Consider the following 18,393-nt stretch of genomic DNA (forward strand, 5'->3'; position numbering starts at 1 on the left):
TGGGTCCTGTGTTCTTATTCCAGACCTGAACAGTACAACACGAACCTTGGAATAAACCACTACTTGTCTTCTTGGTATCCTACACCAAGATTACTGAGCACCTTGCCATGTTCCCCCGAAAATCATGAGCTCCATGTTCTGTTGGGGCCTCCCCACTGCTCCACATGCTTCCATACTCCCCATCTAGGTCCTGTCTAGGCAGTCCCTTCTCCCAGGCCTTCTGGCAACCCGTCCCCTCACCTCCTCAGGGACTGGGCTGTAGGAAACAACATTCAACTCTGCCCTCTCCATTGGTTCCTGCCCTGCTCAAGTCTTTCTCTCCTTCCACAAGAAAATGTTCCCTGTTCTCATAGTCCCCTTTAGCTACCTCGCTTTCTTTCCTTCCTGTCTCATCCAAATTTCTCAAAAGGAGATTCTATACTTAAAGTCCACTCTCTTCTACCTAAGCTCTCTGCCCCAGACTTGCCCACCTCATGCTTCTTCTTCACAGTGTTTTCCTCTGTGCCTACAATGCCCATGACTCCATCCACTGAAATCCTACCTGCTGTGCAGGCTAGACATGGGGCCCAACTTATCCCAGAAAGGTGTGCTAATCTTGCTCCTGGGAATCCAAAAATGTTGCCTCAACCTAAGCATAGGTTAAAGTGGAAACGTTCCCAATTCATCCATTTTAAAATGTGATACCAAAATATGACAGCCCACCACAAAAAGCAATAGACTCAGAAAACGGCAAATAGATTTAATGCAGAGTGTCAACTTCAATTGATTGATAGTGGCTGCCTAGAGTGCTCCACTGGGTAGGTTTCTGAGGATACACCCTGGCTTGAAGAGAAAGACTGCGGGGATTAACAGCATCTGAAAACACAAGTCAAAGAAAATAAGAGTCAGTTGATACCCAGCAAACAGCAAAGAATAAAATGTCAAAAGCAGTGTCTTCGTACACTTTCTGAATCATTCTCCAGCCTGGGCCTTCCTAGACGACCCAGCTCCCCATCCCAGTCCCATGATCCCCTACTGCCCCCACTGAAACCAAGGTGGATACCTGAAATCTCACTTGTAGGAGAAACCACAGGCACCAGAGCTGCCACCGGTGCTGGCACCAGCTCCACTGAGGCCAGCGAAGAGCCCAAATGTGAGAGTGGCAGTCAGGCTGGCACTGGTGCTGAAGCCACTGCTGGCACTGGCACTGGTACTAGTACTGGTGCTGGCACCAGCACTGGCACCACCACTCTCTTGGGCTTTGGCTTTAGCTTCAGCTCCTGCCTGGATCCGGGCTTTGGCCCAGGGTCCGATATCAGCTTCGTCCCAGTTGCAGGGCCCGGCAGCATTCTCTGAGCCGAGCCCAATGCCCATTTGAGCTCTAATCTCGGCCCTTGCCTTGGCTTCAGCTGCAGCTTCAGCTGCAGCCTTCAAATCTGCTTCCATTGCCTCTCGGTACTGAGCTGCCCATTCCTTGGGATCCTTCTTTTGTACCTGAAACAGATAACAACCATCAGAAGGATCATAACCAGAGAATTAAGCACCTACTGTTTGCTAGGCACCATACTACATGCTGTAGATAACAGTAATAATACAGTAACTACTACTAATAATTATGCACCTAAATTTCCATCCCTGCTCTGACACTTACTAGCTCCGTGACCTTGGACATGTCACCTACCAACCTCTCTGGGCCTCAGTTTTCTCATCTGCAACAGGGCAATGACATATTAATTGTAAGGATTAAATTATTCAGGTAAAGTGCCTGGCACAGTGTTTGGCAATTAACAGAGGCTTCAGATTGTTCAGATATGAACTGCAGGCTGTTCTGCACATAGCCTGCTCCAGCCAGGGCCACCCTATGCCCTTCATATGCCAAGATCAGGCAGCTCTCCAATTACCTTGCAGGCAAACTTGAGGACTTTCATCTTGCTGGTCTCATAGTATGAGCGCAGGCCCCAGAAGAACTCATACTCGGGAGGATTGCTATTGGGGACTCTGGCATAGTCCAGGTACCTTGAAAAGAGAAGTTCAAAGCCTTTATTTCTAATACCACACATCGCCCACCCATGTATGGACTGAACAGGCTCTAGATGGTAACCTCCCCCACTAAATACTACAATTTTTCTTCCAATATTGAGCCCCATTGTTCCTGCCCAGAAGCCATGTAGAAGGGCAGGGGGATATGTGTAAGGAATTTGTTCATAGGGAGACCATAAGTTTTGTGCCCTTCATCACAATGACCCCAGATTCCTGTTGGGTGAGTTGTAAACAGAGGAGCCATTCTTCAGGCCCCCTGCTCTGAACACACCCACCACACCTAAAAGGGTCTGAGCTGCAGCCTGGCCAAGCCCTGGAAAGGTCCACTATACAAAATGATTAGGAAACCTATAAAAGAAGAAACAGTCAGCCAAGAGCAGCAAGCTCCATGCATACTCCTGAATTCCCGGGCCTTTGTGTGCATGTGTGTGTGTTTCTGTGTACACATGTGCGTGCCTGTGAGTGCTCCTGTGTCTTCCAAGAACCAAGGATAGGGTGGGTCCTGGCCAAAAAGCTAAAAGGGCTGGGCTCCGGGCCCCAATGGGCCCCTTACCACCTGTGAACCATACTCAGATTTTCCCTGTTGGAGCCCCAGGTCCCTCAACTGTAAAACGAGGATGGGATGACAGCACCTATTCTGCAGGGTAGTTATGAAAATGAAATGAGATGTACAAGTCAAGTTCCTAGCATGGTACCTGGGGGCCTGAGGCTGTCATTCTATGGCATTGCTTTATGGAAATTAATGTTTATGAAGCCCTGGTTAGCAGAGTAAAAAGAACCATGGTTTTGGAGCCAAATTTTATTTATTTTTTTTTTGTTTTGAGACAGAGTCTCACTCTGTTGCCCAGGCTAGAGTGAGTGCCGTGGCGTCAGCCTAGCTCACAGCAACCTCAAACTCCTGGGCTCAAGCGATCCTCCTGTCTCAGCCTCCCGAGTAGCTGGGACTACAGGCATGCACCACCATGCCCGGCTAATTTTTTCTATATATTTTTAGCTGTCCATATAATTTCTTTCTATTTTTAGTAGAGACGGGGTCTCGCTCTTGCTCAGGCTGGTCTCGAACTCCTGAGCTCAAACGATCCGCCCACCTCGGCCTCCCAGAGTGCTAGGATTACAGGCGTGAGCCACCGCGCCTGGCCCTGGAGCCAAATTTTAAACACAACTCTTCCATTTGCTACCTGTGTAAGCCTCAACAAATGAGTTCACTTCTCTGAGCCTCAGTTTCTACATATGTACACAATGCTGGTGATGATAATCGCTCCCTTGTAGCGTTATTCTGAAGACAAACGTGAGAGTACATGTAACAGAGCAGGAAAGATGTGCTGCTCCTGTTCCCCATCACTGCCCCAGGAATAACCTACCACCTGCACACATGCACACGCGCACACACACAGATGCACATGCACTAACCATGGCTTTATCACTCAGTTCTGAGAACAGGCCAAATGCATGGAACACACCAACGTCAGACAAAGACACTTACTTCTGCTTCACAAACTCATCAGTAACGAGCTTCTTCACATCCCCAAAGAGTGAGTGATGTATCCTGAGAGCAGAGAAAGAAAAACAAATAAACAAATCAATACAATCAGGGCTAAGGCATTTCCCAGGTGGAAGAGAGGTTTCCAGTACAAGAGGGAAGCTCCATAGAAGCCCAAGAGACAGTGAAAGAGGGAGCAGAGAGTTCAGGACCCTTTCCCCATCCACCCAGGTCAGAACCCTGGGCCCTCTCCACCAGACCACCAGGCTGATGCGATCCTGGGACCGTCCTCTCTTGCCAAAGGACAACATGGACAGCAAGTGCTGAGAGAGCCCAATCATACCCAGGGCGCAGCCCCAACTTGCGTAGCACCTCCCAGATGACAGCTGCGAGGGGAGGCAAGAGGAGAGAGGGACAGAAAATGAACACTTGGAATCCAGATCATGGCCACCCATTCAGCTACACACCAAGCCACTCACCCTCACTGGACCTATTTCCATTCATGAAGATGATGCTAAGAAGCACCATGAGGAGACCCAGCTTGGGTGAGTCCTTAGTCCTAGGGGAATAATAGGACAGAGAGTTTTATGCCCAGCAGCCATCTGCAAAAGACACACCAGCCAGCTCACTAGGCTAGCCTCTCCCAGATTCCTCAGATATGGGAGAATTCTGCCGAGTCTATGCTTCAAGCTCCATGTGACCCTGGGCAAGGCATGTAGACTCGTGAGCCTCAGTCTCCTATTCAGCAAAATGAGAAAATCACATCTCCCCCTTCCCAGGTTGCCAAGAAGATGGAAGGATGCCTGTCAATCTGGTACAACCCAGGAAACCAGTCAATGTGAGTCCCTTCTTTCTCTCCCAGACCCCTCAGCCCCAAAAGAATTCTAGGCAGGGCCCCACTGATACTCCTGCCCTTCATGTATCCTGGTCCACCAACACCATGAAGCTCTCCTTGAGAACCACTCAACCAAGGCCTGGCCAGGGACTCAGTAGGAAGAGAGACAAGCAACAATAGGCCTGCTTTCCTGGGAAGCTTCTGGAGAGACAGGAAACCTGACAGCAGCAATGCCCCATCCCAGTCTCTTACAGCCTTCAGTCCATCATAATCAGGCACCACTACTGAGTGCAGGGCTCCAACTATGTGTGGGGGCTGGGACACGGGCTTTGGGGGCCCTGTCTTTCCTGACCCTCTAAGAGGATGTAGGGAGAGAGTACAGGGTATGGCTAGAACCATGAACAAAAGCAGAAGCTCCCCTCGCACCCCAGCCCTTTCCCAGCTTACGTTCCCAGTATGCCTGCATCAGTGGGCTCTAAGGTGCTGAGAAGAATGTACAAGTGGTCATTCTTATCAATTTCCTTCAATTGAATCCCAAATACCTGTGGATGGGGAGAAGAGCTTGTGAGATCACAAAATTCAACTTCCTATGCATGCCGCAGCTTCCCGTGTACCTACGGGTTTGGGGCGTGTGAGAAATCAGTGAAATAATGCACATAAAGCACGTAACTAAGTGCCGGCACCCGGTAAACACAGCAAATGTACTACTGTCATCAATGTCATCTCTGTGATTAGTGGGAATCTAGAGAGCCAGAGAATGGGGAATGGAAGGGACAGGTGAGCATCTAAAATACATGACAGGATGTGTCCAGCTGCAGACAGAAGCCAGGACTAGGTTGGGTGGCTTGGGTCCTAGCTATGCTTTCACTACTGACTTGCTGTGTAACCCATGGCTAGTCTGTGCACCTCCTTAGGCCACTGTTTGCCTATCAGCACAGTGATGGGCTGGATTAGCAGATTTCTGTGGTTCCCCCTTGAAGGGACATGTACACCTTTGCTGGATTCAAGTCTTCCCCATTGTACCCATCCCCCAGGGCTGCCCCTTCACCTTCTCCAAGGAATAGCCTGCTCGTTCAATGATTTCAGGGTATACATCAGTGTATTCTTTGATGATGTCCTTCAGCATGTCTGCAAGGGGAGAGTGTTGCAAGCACCTGGGCTGAAGAGACACCAGGTGACCCCCACACCCAAGCTATAGACCCTTTGCCAAACATGTCATGGGTGGCATAACCAGGCTCTGAGCTTATCAACAGAGATGCTAGCAGAATTTTGGGAGGACAGAGATAGGCGCCTAAGAGCAAGGGATGCCCCCAGCACATTAGAGGGCAGTGGAGGGCAGAGGTCGGGGCAGGGGGAGGGTTAGTACGGACTCTACCTGAGCGCTTGATGGGAATCTTTGTCTGGTCTTTGGCCAATAAGTACTTCACCAAATCATTTGCCTGAGAGAATAGGAAAAGAATAGAAAAATTAAAATCGGTTTGCAGAAAACTCGAGCGGATAGCAGAGAAGAGAGCAGGCAAGGCAGTAGAAAAGGCAGAATGAAGAGGACAGAGTTCTTACCCTCCCTTGCAAAAGGGCCACATCCCGAGGTGGTGGCGCTTCAGGCTCTTGGGATGACTGGAGCTTGGCAGCTCTACGGTGAGCCTTGCCCCTACGGGCTTTAGGTGACCTCAGGGAGAGCAAGGCCCTCCGTGCCCAAGCAGCCAACCGAGTCCTTGATGCCCTGCGGGCCCAAAGGGCTATGGGACCCCTTGAAGCCCTGCGGGCCATTGAGGCCATTAAAGCCTTTGAGACCCTTCGGCCACCTGTAGTTCCAGAAGCCTGACTCTGATCACTGCTGCCATCCTCTTCCCCATCCAGATGCTTCACCTGTATCAATAGAGAGCAAGCTCAACACCACCAGATGATGGAAGTGGTCCTTTTTCCTCATCCCATCTCTTCCAAGAAGTACTCCCGAATCCCACCCCTGCAGTAACAGCCTGATTCACTAGACATTGACTATGCTGGGTTTGTTTCTCACTGACTTCTAGACGGGATTTTCATCTCCCCAGCAGGCCAGGAGAAACCCAAGGGTGGGGCCTGAGGCTTCTCCTCTTTCTCTGTCCACCACTGGCTCTGCATGAGACACCCTGGACAAGCCATTTCACCTCCCTGGGATTCAACTTCCTTCTCTATAAAATTGAGTCTGTAAGACTTACTTTCAAGATTTAACCAGAAAATCTGCTCAATGCCTAACACATAGTAGCTACTATGTAAATATTAACCATGTTACATTCAGATTGCAACTATGTGTATTCCTGTCTCATCTCCCTACCAGTCTGTGAGCTCTCTGAACACAGGAATTACATCATATTTCTCTCAGTGCTCCCCACATCCTTGAGGAGCACAGAGATCTTTCTAAATGTTTGTAAAACAAATGAACCAAATGAAAGCAGAGGAGTGCAAAAGCAAGGGTGGTGACTGCAGAGGTCTTACCTTTCGGGCTTTCTTGGCCTTGACCTTGGGCCGAGTATCCTGATTCTCCTGAGCCTGGGCAGCTGCACCCTCGGGTTCAGGTTCATCTGCCGGAGTCTTAGAGGCAGCAGCCTCAGTCTCCGTGGCCTTTGCATTGACCTTCGTATCAGCCACACAGCTGACCTTTTTGGTCTCAGTGGCAGGCATTGTCGCAGCCTGTGGGTCAGCATTCGGCTTCTTGGTGTCAGCTGTTGGACTCTTCTTTTCAGCTGTCAGAACCTGGGTATCAGTCAGCTGAGTGGTAGCTGAGGCCTGGGTGGCAGCTGCCTCTTGAGCCTCTGGGGTCTTTGAGACTTCTGTGGTCTTTGAGACTCCTGCGGCTTTTGAGACCTTCACATCCTCTGAGACCTCTGGTGCCTTTGAGGTCTTCAGTGTTTCTGAGACCTCCAAATTCTGAGTCACTGTCAGTAGGGTCTGCATCGTTGACCCACTGTCCCTTTCTGAAGCTTCAGCCTGCAAGAGGAAGCAGAGAAGCTCACGAACCTTCTTCCCACCCTCAAGGAGGCAAATGGCTCCAAAATTCCAAGGCCACATTTCTCTGACCTGTACTGACTCCTACTTGCAGTGTGCTGACCACCTCAGCCCAACAAAGCCTCCCCTTCCTCTGAGCAAGAACTGATGGCAGAAGACGGACCCGCCCACCCTCTCTCCCTTCCTCCACTTGGGGGCACCCAGGCAGGGAAGTGGGTGGAGAAGGACAAGGATGGGAGGGGAAGTGCCAAGGGATTTGGGACAGCAACAGAGGCTGCAGAAGAAAAGCAGCTGAGAAGAGGACAAAAAGAGGCCTTACCTGGAAGCGAGTTACACCTGCACCACTCTCGCTTGTGTCAGACATGTCTCAAGTTGGCCTGGCAAGAGCTGTGCCTGAAGAGGAGAAGGCCTGGGTCAAGCGGAGAGCCCACTGAACTTCCTCTTCGCTGTTCTGCCTGGAGGCTGATCCTCACCTTCCCTAGGGCCCCAATCCCAAACCCCTCCCCCACCCCCAACGACTCCGTTCTCAGATATAGGAATCCAAAGCGTCTAGGTCTCAATTCTCTGCAGCCGCACCCTCCCCTTCTCCAGGAAGATGTGCCAGCGCGGCAGCTCTAAGGACCCCGCCCCTTTTCCCAGTGCAACCCCCCTCCAGCCGCAAGTCAATAGAGCGCATGCGCGCCCGCTGCGGGGGCCCATCTCAGCCCCGCCCGCTTTCCCAGCACAAGCCCTTTCTTTGATGTCCACCACGCACATGCGCATTAAGTAGCTAGCCCGTCTCCGTGCTGGCCCTTCTCAACACGCCCCTTTCTAGCGATACATATTGCGCATGCGCAATGATCTCGGTCTCAGTCCAGAACCCTGCCACAACACACGCCCCTCTCCAGGTCCGCAGTGCTATTCGGTCCCGCCCCCTCCCCAACAAGCCTCCTTCCCAAATTGTCGCAGTGTCTGGTGGTCCCGGTCCCTCCCCTACTCACACCCACCCTACCAATTCCACAGTGTCTCCCGGTCCCGCCCTTTTTCCTAACACGCCCCCCTCCTAACAGGGGTAAAGCGCATCTTGGTTCCGCCCCTTCCCTATTAACACCCCCTCCTCAAATCAATATTTAGCTAGTGATTCCATCTTGTGCCCAGCCAAATCGGGTCCAGTCCCCTCCCATCTCAGCCAGATGGATCCGGTACGATCCGGTCCTTACAGCAGGTTTCCTCCAGATCGGAGAGGGTGGGGCCGACCCCTAGCGGGCTGTCATCCAAAACTGGGCCCCGCTCTCACCTCGTCCTGCCACAATTCTCAAGTGCGTCCACTCTCACCAAGCCCCTCCGAAACTCAGAAACTGCCCTCCCCTCTCTAGGCCGGAAGTGGTCCCGCCCCTTTCCGCCTCCCTAGGGGGCCTCTGTCCCAGCCTGTCTGCCCTTCCCCCGCTCCCTGCTCCTCATTCCTTATACCCCTCCTCCGTATTCCCTCTGCCTCTCTCCCTACTCCCTCCCCCTTCGCATTTCCTATTTACCCCACAGAATTCCCTATTCCCATTCTTTACATCCCCCTCCATGTTATCTATGCACGCCCTGCCCCCTTGTATTCCATAACTCCTCTCTTCATTCCCTATTCTCTCCTCTGGATCTCCACTCCCCCTCAGTATTCTCTTCCCCCTTCGTATTCCCCGTCCCCCACCTAACATTCCCGTTTCCGTTTTTTCTGCCCTCATCCTCCGATAGTTTCTGCTCCCCAGTCCGTACAGCCTACTACTTTCTCAGTCGTCCTCATTGCTACACCCCACTCCAGGTCACCCCTGCTCTAGCTGCAGTGGTGCAGTAAGAATTGCCCACCTGCTTGGCTCTGGGTTCGAGGGGGCTGGAACCACTGTATGGCCTCCAGGAAACCCCAATCTCAACGCCCTCACCTTGTCCTCGAGCAAGTCCGGGATGCGTCTGCCCTCTCTCAGTCCCTCTCGAAGTCTCAGCCTCCTGGACTGGAGCTGCAGACAGCCTAGCCCAGCCCAGCCCCTTTCCGCAGCCCCCTGCCACCCCCCCTCGCCTTCCTCGGGGGGTGGGGCAATGGGGCCCCGCTCAGGGCTGTCTGACGCCAAAGCCCATGTTTATGCCACTCTACCAGGCTCGGTCTGAAGCCCTTCCAACCCAACCCAAACCACCCCTTGAAAGCGATTCATTCATTGAATGTATTTATTTTTATATCTTCATTTTTTTCTTATTACAAAGGTAATGTGTTGTCGTTGTGAAAATTCAAATAATGCAGAAATATGTAACATACAAATGAAAGGCCATCCTTATGTCATCCCCCAGAACTAACCACTATTAACATTCTGATATACATTCCTCCAGATTTTTTCTATTCATGTATTAATTATTTGGATTTTCTCTCCACAGATGGTACACTATACCTACTGTTCTGTGACCTCTTTTTTTTTTTTTTGAGTTATATTTTAAACATCTTTCTGTTAGTGCACGTTTTTCTTAACAGCTGCATGATCTTTTCTTGTATGGATATGCCATGATTTATTTAACCAGTCCAGTATAGGGTAGATGTTTAGATTGTTTCCTTCTTTTTTTTACTATTACAAACAATGCTGCAAAGAACATCCTGGTATCTGTGTTGGGCATTTTTTTATTTATGGTATTTTTCTTAACTCAAATGCTACAAAAAAGTCTTCCATTTGATGCAAAATCTGTCAGCTTACTCACAAAAAGTACATGGAATAACATTCCCCCAGCAATGTGTCTCACATATTTATGTGTCACATATTATAAATATTTTTCATGTTAGGATACTTTTTGCCATACAAAAGGGTTTAATTATTATGTACCCAAATATATCAGTTTTTCCTTTACTACTACTAAATTCTGCTTCTTGCTTAGAATTGCTTTCCACACTACTACATTATAACAATCTCCATTTTTTTCCCAAGCACTTTTATGGCTTTATTATTTACATTTAAATGATCATTCCAAAATTTGTTTTCTATGAGAATTCAGCTTGATTATTCTGCAAAATTATAGTCTCTTACCCCTACACCATATGCAAACTAATCCATCTTTTCCCTCACTGGTGTGAAATGGCATGTCTATCACATAATAAACTCACATAAGCAATTGGGTCTAATAAAGAGAATGAAATAAAATGTAAAAATAACGGAAAGTAGACAAAATCATCATCAATTACAGAGTATATGAATGCAGACCTGGAAAATCCAAGAGTATCAACTAAAAAGTTAATAGAAACCATAATAAAATCAGCACAGTGGTCAGTTGCAGAAATAATATTCAATACCTTTCCTACATCCAAACGTAATTCAAATGGTCACAAGGCTTCTGCTTTATGAGGTCACCTTTTCCATTACTATGCAAATAAAGTATTATGAATCTCTATGTTGTATGGATAATTCAAGACACACACACACACACACACACACACACACACATTTCCCACGTATTCAAGGTGGGCTTCTGTTCTGTCTCCTTTCTTTCTCTGAATTATTGCTTCCTCCATGTTTGTGACAAATGCTCACCACCTTCTTGCCTCCTAGGTTTTTTCTCCTATCCACACTAGACATAGCCCCTCCTTTTCTTCAAATTCTGGTGCTCCAAATCCTATCCCCTCCAAGTAATAGACTTTAGTCTTAATCCTGAAAACATTGAGGGGTTGTTGAAGGATTCTAGGTATGGATACGACATAGGTTTCTGTTTTAGAAAGAACATCCTAGCTTCTATGTGGAGTACAGATTAGATGTCTTCTTGGAAACAGGAAGAGTAGTTATGACTTTTGTAGTCATCCTTGGGAGCAATGATGGTGCTTGGGGCTAGAGTAGTAGCAGGCAGTGAGAAGCAATTGAATTCAGGATATAGTAAAGGAATAAAAAGCAGTAGTACTTGATGAGTAATTGGATTGTGGAGAGAGGGGCAAGGAAGGAAGTGTCAAAGGGAACTCTTGGGGATCTAATTTGAGAGGTTGTGTGGATCTCCCTCTCACTGAGATATGGAATACTGAAGGAGGAGTGGGTTTGAGGGGAAATGATCATTGATTTTGAGGCACCTGTGGGACATCTAGGTGAAAATGTGCCATAGGCAGTTAAATATACATGTCTGAAGCTCAGGAAAGAGGTCTGGGCTGAGGTTACAGATCTAGGAGTCATCAGTATATAAATGGTCCTTTAATTCATGAGAAAGGGCAAGAGCACCCAGGAAGAATGTGTAGAGCTAGATAGAAGAGACGTGGGCCAAAGGAAGAGCCCTGGAGACCAGCAGCATCTATGGTATAGGTGGAGAAAAAGGAGCCCACGAAAGAGGATGATAAGGAATGACCAAAGAGATAGGGAGAAAAGCAAGAGAAAGTGGTGTCACAGAACTAAGGAGAGCTGATGTTTTGAAAGGAGAGAGGGGTCAATAGTGTTGAATGCTGCCAAGAGGTCAAGAAAAGTAAGACCTTGACAAGATGTCTAGGGATTCTGATGATTGGGTGGTAGTCTCTGATGACCTTAGAAGGAATAGTTTCAGTGCAGACATTCGTGGCACAGATTGCTAATTGCTTACCCTGATAGCCATTCTCCTCTTCTTCCTTAGTAATAGGACATCTGATTTTTAGCTAGATATGTAGCCTCCTGGAATAAAGCCCATGAGGACTAGGGTCACACTCTAAGGATAGTGGAGCAGTAAACTAAAAAGAACCTGGATTCCTAAGAATTTCATGGAGCCACCATATACTGCCTACCTCTAGATTTCTTTTAGGTGAGACCAATAAATTTATGTCTTATTTAAGCCATTGTTATTTCAGACTCTATCCTATGCAGCAACTTCCTCATTGCAGTGAATTGAGATGTGAATGGCAGGTGGGGTATTCATACCAATGAGTATCGACTGCTTTTTCAAGAAATGCCTGAGCCCAATTTTAAAGCTCACCAAAATATAGCCCTGATTAGTTTTCCAGTCTTTTTCCTGCTGTTTTTCTGAGCACTAAATATATATAGTTGCCTATATTCCACCTAAACAGAACACTTCACTATTACCAGATGTGCCCTGCCTTCTCTTGCCTAGGAGCCTTTGTTCATGCAATTTCGTACCCATGGAGCACCCTCTGTTAAATCTACCCCTCTGATATGTCTACCTTCTCTTACAGTCTCCAACATTTTAAGTTTCACAGTGTTTGAGGTGCCAGTTGTTGTCTTTGGGATCCTGGGGTAACTTAAAGGAATACAGAGTCAGAAACTTAGGAGATAGTATTGGATTCAAGGAAGTCAGGCAAAATCTCAGTCCATCAGAAAGGCATTCCCAAAGATTTTCAAACCCAAACTTCCCCGGTCTCCTCCCAATTCTACCACCTTCATAACACAATACCACAAACACCCTTATCTTAGGACCTGGGGATCAGGGATCAGGGGACAGGAGGCAACCTTATCAGAAGAGAAAAGACAAATTAGTTAACAATCTTTACCCTTTGACCAGACAGATTTCCTCCCACTGTCTCCTTATGAACTCTTGGAATCCTGATCTAAAGCATCCACCCATAAACTCTGAAGAACCTAGGCCACTGGGTCTCAGACCCACTTCCAGCCTCCACAGATCAGCAAATACCTGAGGTCATATAGATCCTACATATCAGCAAATGGGAACGATGAAAAGGTGAGTTATCACCAGGCAGCTCTGTTCTGGAGATAAGGACAGACAGGCTAAGGATTGCTTAGTGCAGAATGCCAGGATGGAACTGTCTAATCCTGGAAGCATCCGAGACTCCAGACCCCTAAAGCTCAAATGGGAAGCCCAGAATATTCCCACTGCCAATCCTATCTTAGCCCATTTCCTTTCCCCAAAACTATACAGAACAATTTTGGAAAATTCAGAGATAATGCTGAGAGAGAGTGGCAAAAGTTTCCTTCCAAGGCTCCCCATCATTTCTTTAGTGATCTAAGTCATGCAGCACAGCGTAGCCATCAACTTTAAATTGGACATCAGACTTTCTTGTTCTTCACATTTTCACAGCCATTCCTACCATCGAAAAAGGCCTACTAACTGTCCCTTCTCCTGTGCCCCATGACCCATCCCTGTTGGGCCCTTTCTGTCCCCCAGCATACTGGCAGCTCCCCTCCTTTCCAGTTCCAGGTTCCTATGCCCTCTCTCTTGAGCTGCTGGTGAAATCTCAATTTTTCCCCTCTTATATGTAGGGCAATTTAATTCACGTTGTGTAATTTCTAAGCCCTGAGGGCTATCTTTCCACAACAAAATGACTACATTTTGTTAAACAAAAGGCAGATTTCCCACAGATGAGGAAACCTCTTACCCACCTTTGGACTAACCCTCTTTCTCCCCTGCTCTTTGTACGTTGACTCCTTCCTCAGCACAAGTCTGTAAGGCACGATAGGGCCGTTTACCAGAAAATGAGCACAAACTACATATTAGACACCTCTACAGAAGAGGCCCTTGCTCTTGAGGAGCTTACATTTCTACTGGTGAAGAAGGTGTGAGCACTAGCCTGGTTTTACAAAAAGCAACACTGAGGGTGAGAGAGGTAACTTGCCCAAGGCAAAACAACTAACTAAGGGGAGTGGCATTTGAGAGGACTTGAACCGGGGTCAGTGGGATAACAAACACCAGAGCCTTAACCACTGCTCTATACTTCCTCCAATGTTTTAAGTCCCAGAATGTCCTTTCCAACCCTTCTGAGAAACACTTTCTAGGTACATTACACTATGATTTTCATCTATGGAGGCAAGTCTAACTGGATATCCATATACCCATTTAGATATTTTCATAAAGTTTCATAGGATATATAATTATTTCATTATGAGATCAATGTAGAGTTTTTAACATTTTATTTTCATTAAATCCATGCATGTACATGGCAACAAATCAAACAGTACGGAAGAGCATGTGTTAAAAACTAATAGTCCCCTGCCTCAATCCTTTCCATCTCCATCCCAGCCCCTCAAAGCCACCTCTTCACAATTTTTGGTTTTAGTTCTAACAGTGGTTCCATTCACAACTCTAGATAATATGTATATAATGTTTCTTGGTTTATAAAATTTAGACAACATCCTGTTGACTCCCCAAGATGGCAATGAGCATTTTGTTTATGTACCCTGCCTTGCTTTTCCCTCCACTTCCCTGCAATGGTTAACATTGATATTCCTGTTTTGCTCTTGGCTAATTTTGTAACTTGAAAAAAATATATGCAGGCCTCTATTTCTTATTCCATCTATTCTTAACAGATAATTCCAACTGCCCACTTTTTAGGACAAGGATATTAGGGCCATTACCCACCCCCTGTTCATTTAATGTCCCACATTGTCAGTTTCATCTTTCCTTTTACATTGTTCAGTTTATTAACATTTACATTCTGTTCTGAAGCCACAATCAGGTCTTCTCTGCTTTGTTTCCCCACGCTACCTGTAAAACCTGAAAACCAATAAACAGCATTCACATTATTATGGATATGTAAATATTTTTCAAAATCTAGCCAAGCAGTGAGCCAGGAATACACTTCCTTCTCTACAAGTCCAATGTCACAATCTTTGGGCCTCTCAAAGGAGGAGTATTTCTAATATCAAGGTCAAATGAAGTCTCTCTTATCCTCCATCAGCTGCTTATAATCATGTTATATTTTATTTTGTATTGTATTTGGACCACGGCTTTCTTGAATAATTACAAACACACACACACACACACACCAAACACAAGTGGAGTTTCTAAGAGCCTTTCTTTTTTTCCTTGAATTATATGCTTTTATTATATTCAGTCATTCAATGAATATTTACTGAGTGTCTACTATGTGCCAGGCACTGTTCTAGGAGCTGAGGATATAGCAGTGAAAAAGGCAGATAGCAATCCTTGCCCCCTATGGAGATGATTCTAGTGAGGGAGAGAATGAAAATAATCAGATAAATCAGTAAAATATATAACAAGTCAAACTATGGGACAAGTGCTATAGAGAAAAATAAAGCAGCTAAAGGGATGGGGGAATGCCAGTGAGGATGGGAGATAATTTCAGTTTAAATTGGTCACAGCAATGTATTGTATATTTCAAAATAGCTAGAAGAGAGGACTTGAAATGTTCCTAACACGTAGAAATTATAAATACCCAAGGTGATAGGTACCCTAAATACCATGACTCGATCATTAAACAGTCTATGCATGTAACAAAGTATCACATGTACCTCATAAATATGTACAAATATTATGTATCAGTACAAACAATTTAAAAATAAATAGATAGGTTGGTTAGGGAAAGACTCGCTGAAAAGATAGCATGTGAGCAAAGACTTGCAAGAGGCGAGAGAGCTAGCCAAGTGGATACCTGGGGGGAAAAAACATTCCAAGCAGAAAGAATAGTCAGTGCAAAGGCCCTGGGGCAGAATCATGCCTGGCATTTTTTTCCCATGCCTGGCGTTTCTGAAAAACATAAAGGCCAGTGTCATTAGAGTGGTGGAGAAAGGCAGGGAGGGAAGGAATAGGAAATGAGGTCAGATATGTAATAAAGGCTTGCCTCACCAACCCCTCTCACAGAGGGCTCCATAAGCCACAGGAGATTTTTGAACAGAAAGGAGAGAGGATCTGACTTGGGTTTCAAATGGATTTCTCCTCTGGCTTTTGTGAAATATACTGGTTGGAGACAGAAGAAGGGATGACAAAGGCAGAAGCAGGAGCAACAGTGAGGAGGTCGCTGCAGTAATTGCTTGGGCTGGATCCACTGTTTCCTAGATTCACTGTTCTGGGCACCTGTCTGGAGAGCCTTCTTCAGCTGTAGGAAATAAACTTCTAATATGTTTTTGATAACGTTTCCTTCATTGTTTTTGTTCTCTCTGTCTACAACTCCTATTGAAATGTTGCACCTGCTGGATTGATCTATATCTCTTAAATTTTCTCTCACATTTTCTATTCCTTTGTGATTTTTGCCATACACTCCTGGAGATTTCCTCAATGCTATTTCCCAGTCCTTGTGTTGATTTTTTTTTAATTTCAGCAACTTATTTTCAATTTCTAAGGAGTCTCTTTTCTCTGATTGTTCTTGTTTTGTGGCATCTAGTTCTTGTTTTATGCATGTTATATCTTCTTGAATCTTGTTGAGAATATTATCATTTTTCCCCTAAAGTTCCCTTTTGTTTCCCAGATTCCAAAATTGCTCTTGGATGAGCTGTTTTGTTTGTTTATTTTAGGCTTTTGCTTTCATGCTGCAGGCTTCCTTAATTTGCCTGCGGATTCTTGGTTGTCCATTCATATTTAAGAGAAAAGGACTGAGTAGCTGATGTGGGTTTACTTATATAGCAACAGCTGTATGAGCAGAGCTGTTCTCTAGCTAGGGCTCTCCCTCATGAGGAAATCCCAACAGGAAACTTGATCTGGACTTTGGGGAGGTGGCAACTGACAGGCTTTGGGACCCCCAAATTTCAGAATGCAAAGACTTTGTTGTGTGGTACCAAATGCCATAGGACAAGTCTGAATGTTCCTGGGGCAGTTTGTAAAATGTTGACAGTGGCTTTGCCCCTGAACATAAGTGCTCGAGCTGCATGTGCCCTATGTGAGTGGCAAGGAGAGAGATGCTGATGGCCCCTGTGCAGACCTTCAAGTACTTTCCTTTTTCTCGGCCCCACTCCCACCCCCACCCTCCACAGGACCTGCAGAAACTGAGTCTGGAGCACCTCAACTCGGCATCTTCCCACTTCCCCCCTCTACCCAAGACTCCAGAGGAACAAGGAGCTATCCATACTTTTGATCCCTGTCCTACTTCATCCTGCCCTCATCCTAGCAGCTGTTTACTGAACACTTACCGTGTGCCAAGCATTCCAAAAGTACAAATGAAATCTTCATAATGAGTTTACGAAGTAGGTACCATTATTATTCTCATTTTATAGATGAGGAAACTGAGGCTCGATATTACATAGTCAGTAAGTGGCAGAACTGAGATTCAAACCCAGATGGTCTGAGTCCAGAGCCTGTATTTTGAACTATTGCATTATATTCTTTCTCAGTTCTGCCCTAGCCTGTCTTGGCCTTTTACTATTCTGGAGATCATAGGTCTGATGTCTGTAGGACACCTAAATTGTTACTGGACCCTGAGTAAGTCCCTCCTGGCTCTAGGTTAAAGTCAGCCAGCAAGGACCAGGATTGGGGGCTTTCCTCTCCAATCCCTCTCTCATCTCACCTTTTTAAGATGCTCAATGCTAAGTGACCTTTCTCTGGCCCCAGTTACTGGGCTCCTGTGGATGTTTATAGGAAAGAAAAACCCCACCCTGAGCCAACACAGCAAACAGACAGACCCAGCACTCTGGTATGTTTAGTTTCCATTCATCTTACAGCTGGATGAGGGGAAAAAGGGAGGAATGGAACTGGCCCTTCTCCAGGCAAGATGCCAGCCCCAGCTCTTGGACAATCCTGGCTTGTATGGGCCTCAATGCCACATTCAGAGCCTTCTCCACCCTTCAGGATGGTCCCTCCCTCTCAAGAGAAGGGATACCTGGAGGTTTAAAAGAGCAGAGATTTGGAGATCGGGCTCAGACCTTCTGGACGTGAACAACAGACCCAGGCCAGAGGTGGCATCATGTCTGGGTGGAGGTACCTCATCTGTGTCAGCACTTTGCTGACCATTCTCCTTGAACTGACATGCCAGGGACCTCCTGACCCCCCTTCATCAAACACAAAGGTCAGTTCTGGGATGAGGGAACAAAGCTTGGAGATTTGTGAGAAAACTAGCTCCTTGGGGGGGATTGGGGAAGGTTATCCATTCTGTTACTTCAGTCCTACGACTGAGAAGCTGGGGCCAGAGAAAAGAGGTATTGTTTGCTGAGCACGTGTCAGGTGCTGTACCAGGGGTCTTAGAATTATTATTTCGTTTAGTCCTCACAGCATCTCTGTGAGCTAGGCTCTATTATTATTCCCATGATAAAGAAGAGGAAACAGAGGCTCAGAGGTTAAGACACAGTTAGGAAGTGGCAGAACCAGAATTTAAACGTAGGTTCACCTGATCCCAAATTGCTCTCATTTCCCATTGCCTCACACTGGGAAGGAACTAGATGTGCACTATGTGTGGGTAGATGGAGGGATCATGACTTCAGGAAGGGTGGGGAAGAAG

The 18,393-nt window shown here is 46.6% G+C and overlaps 2 protein-coding genes and 1 non-coding gene across 7 annotated transcripts in view; 1 reads left to right on the plus strand and 2 right to left on the minus strand.

Moving 5' to 3' along the window:
• Nucleotides 1-719: 719 nt before the first annotated feature.
• On the minus strand, nucleotides 720-9,281 carry LOC138379134 (melanoma-associated antigen D2). 5 transcript variants are annotated; one of them, XM_069464483.1, is made up of 13 exons: nucleotides 9,224-9,281; nucleotides 7,639-7,712; nucleotides 6,810-7,301; nucleotides 5,895-6,203; nucleotides 5,710-5,773; nucleotides 5,383-5,462; nucleotides 4,782-4,876; nucleotides 3,979-4,058; nucleotides 3,843-3,885; nucleotides 3,503-3,565; nucleotides 1,881-1,995; nucleotides 1,043-1,473; nucleotides 720-855 (listed from the first exon to the last, which is right to left on the minus strand). In XM_069464483.1, exons 2-12 carry the CDS (start codon nucleotides 7,681-7,683, stop codon nucleotides 1,051-1,053), a joined length of 1,809 nt encoding a protein of 602 aa, XP_069320584.1. In that variant the 5' UTR covers nucleotides 7,684-7,712; nucleotides 9,224-9,281; the 3' UTR covers nucleotides 720-855; nucleotides 1,043-1,050. The 5 variants fall into 5 exon arrangements, with proteins under 5 accessions (XP_069320584.1, XP_069320583.1, XP_069320586.1 ...); XM_069464482.1 differs by lacking the exon at nucleotides 9,224-9,281 and adding an exon at nucleotides 8,596-8,694; XM_069464485.1 differs by lacking the exon at nucleotides 9,224-9,281 and adding an exon at nucleotides 7,793-7,935.
• Nucleotides 2,165-2,293, minus strand: LOC138379353 (small nucleolar RNA SNORA11). Its single transcript, XR_011232119.1, has one exon. It is a non-coding gene; the product is annotated as a small nucleolar RNA SNORA11 (small nucleolar RNA).
• Nucleotides 9,282-17,817: 8,536 nt separating the features above from the next.
• Nucleotides 17,818-18,393, plus strand: part of ITIH6 (inter-alpha-trypsin inhibitor heavy chain family member 6) — a 30,263-nt gene continuing 29,687 nt past the window's right edge. Inside the window, exon 1 of the mRNA XM_069463941.1 lies at nucleotides 17,818-17,964. Coding sequence (XP_069320042.1) covers nucleotides 17,863-17,964 — 102 coding nt within the window. The 5' untranslated portion in view covers nucleotides 17,818-17,862. The remainder of the gene's footprint in view (nucleotides 17,965-18,393) is intronic.

The sequence above is a fragment of the Eulemur rufifrons genome, chromosome 30 (genome assembly GCF_041146395.1).
Source record: "Eulemur rufifrons isolate Redbay chromosome 30, OSU_ERuf_1, whole genome shotgun sequence".
Taxonomy (NCBI): Eukaryota; Metazoa; Chordata; class Mammalia; order Primates; family Lemuridae; genus Eulemur; species Eulemur rufifrons.

What these genes read in the sequence shown, in the direction of transcription:
- LOC138379134 (XM_069464483.1), bottom strand. Translation starts at nt 7,683, where the DNA reads ATGTCTGACACAAGCGAGAGTGGTGCAGGTGTAACTCGCTTCCAG. An exon ending in TGGCCCTTTTGCAAGGGAGG is followed by an intron (nt 5,774 to 5,894) that starts GTAAGAACTCTG and finishes CTATTCTCTCAG; the next exon opens with GCAAATGATTTGGTGAAGTA. An exon ending in GATTCCCATCAAGCGCTCAG is followed by an intron (nt 5,463 to 5,709) that starts GTAGAGTCCGTA and finishes CTCCCCTTGCAG; the next exon opens with ACATGCTGAAGGACATCATC.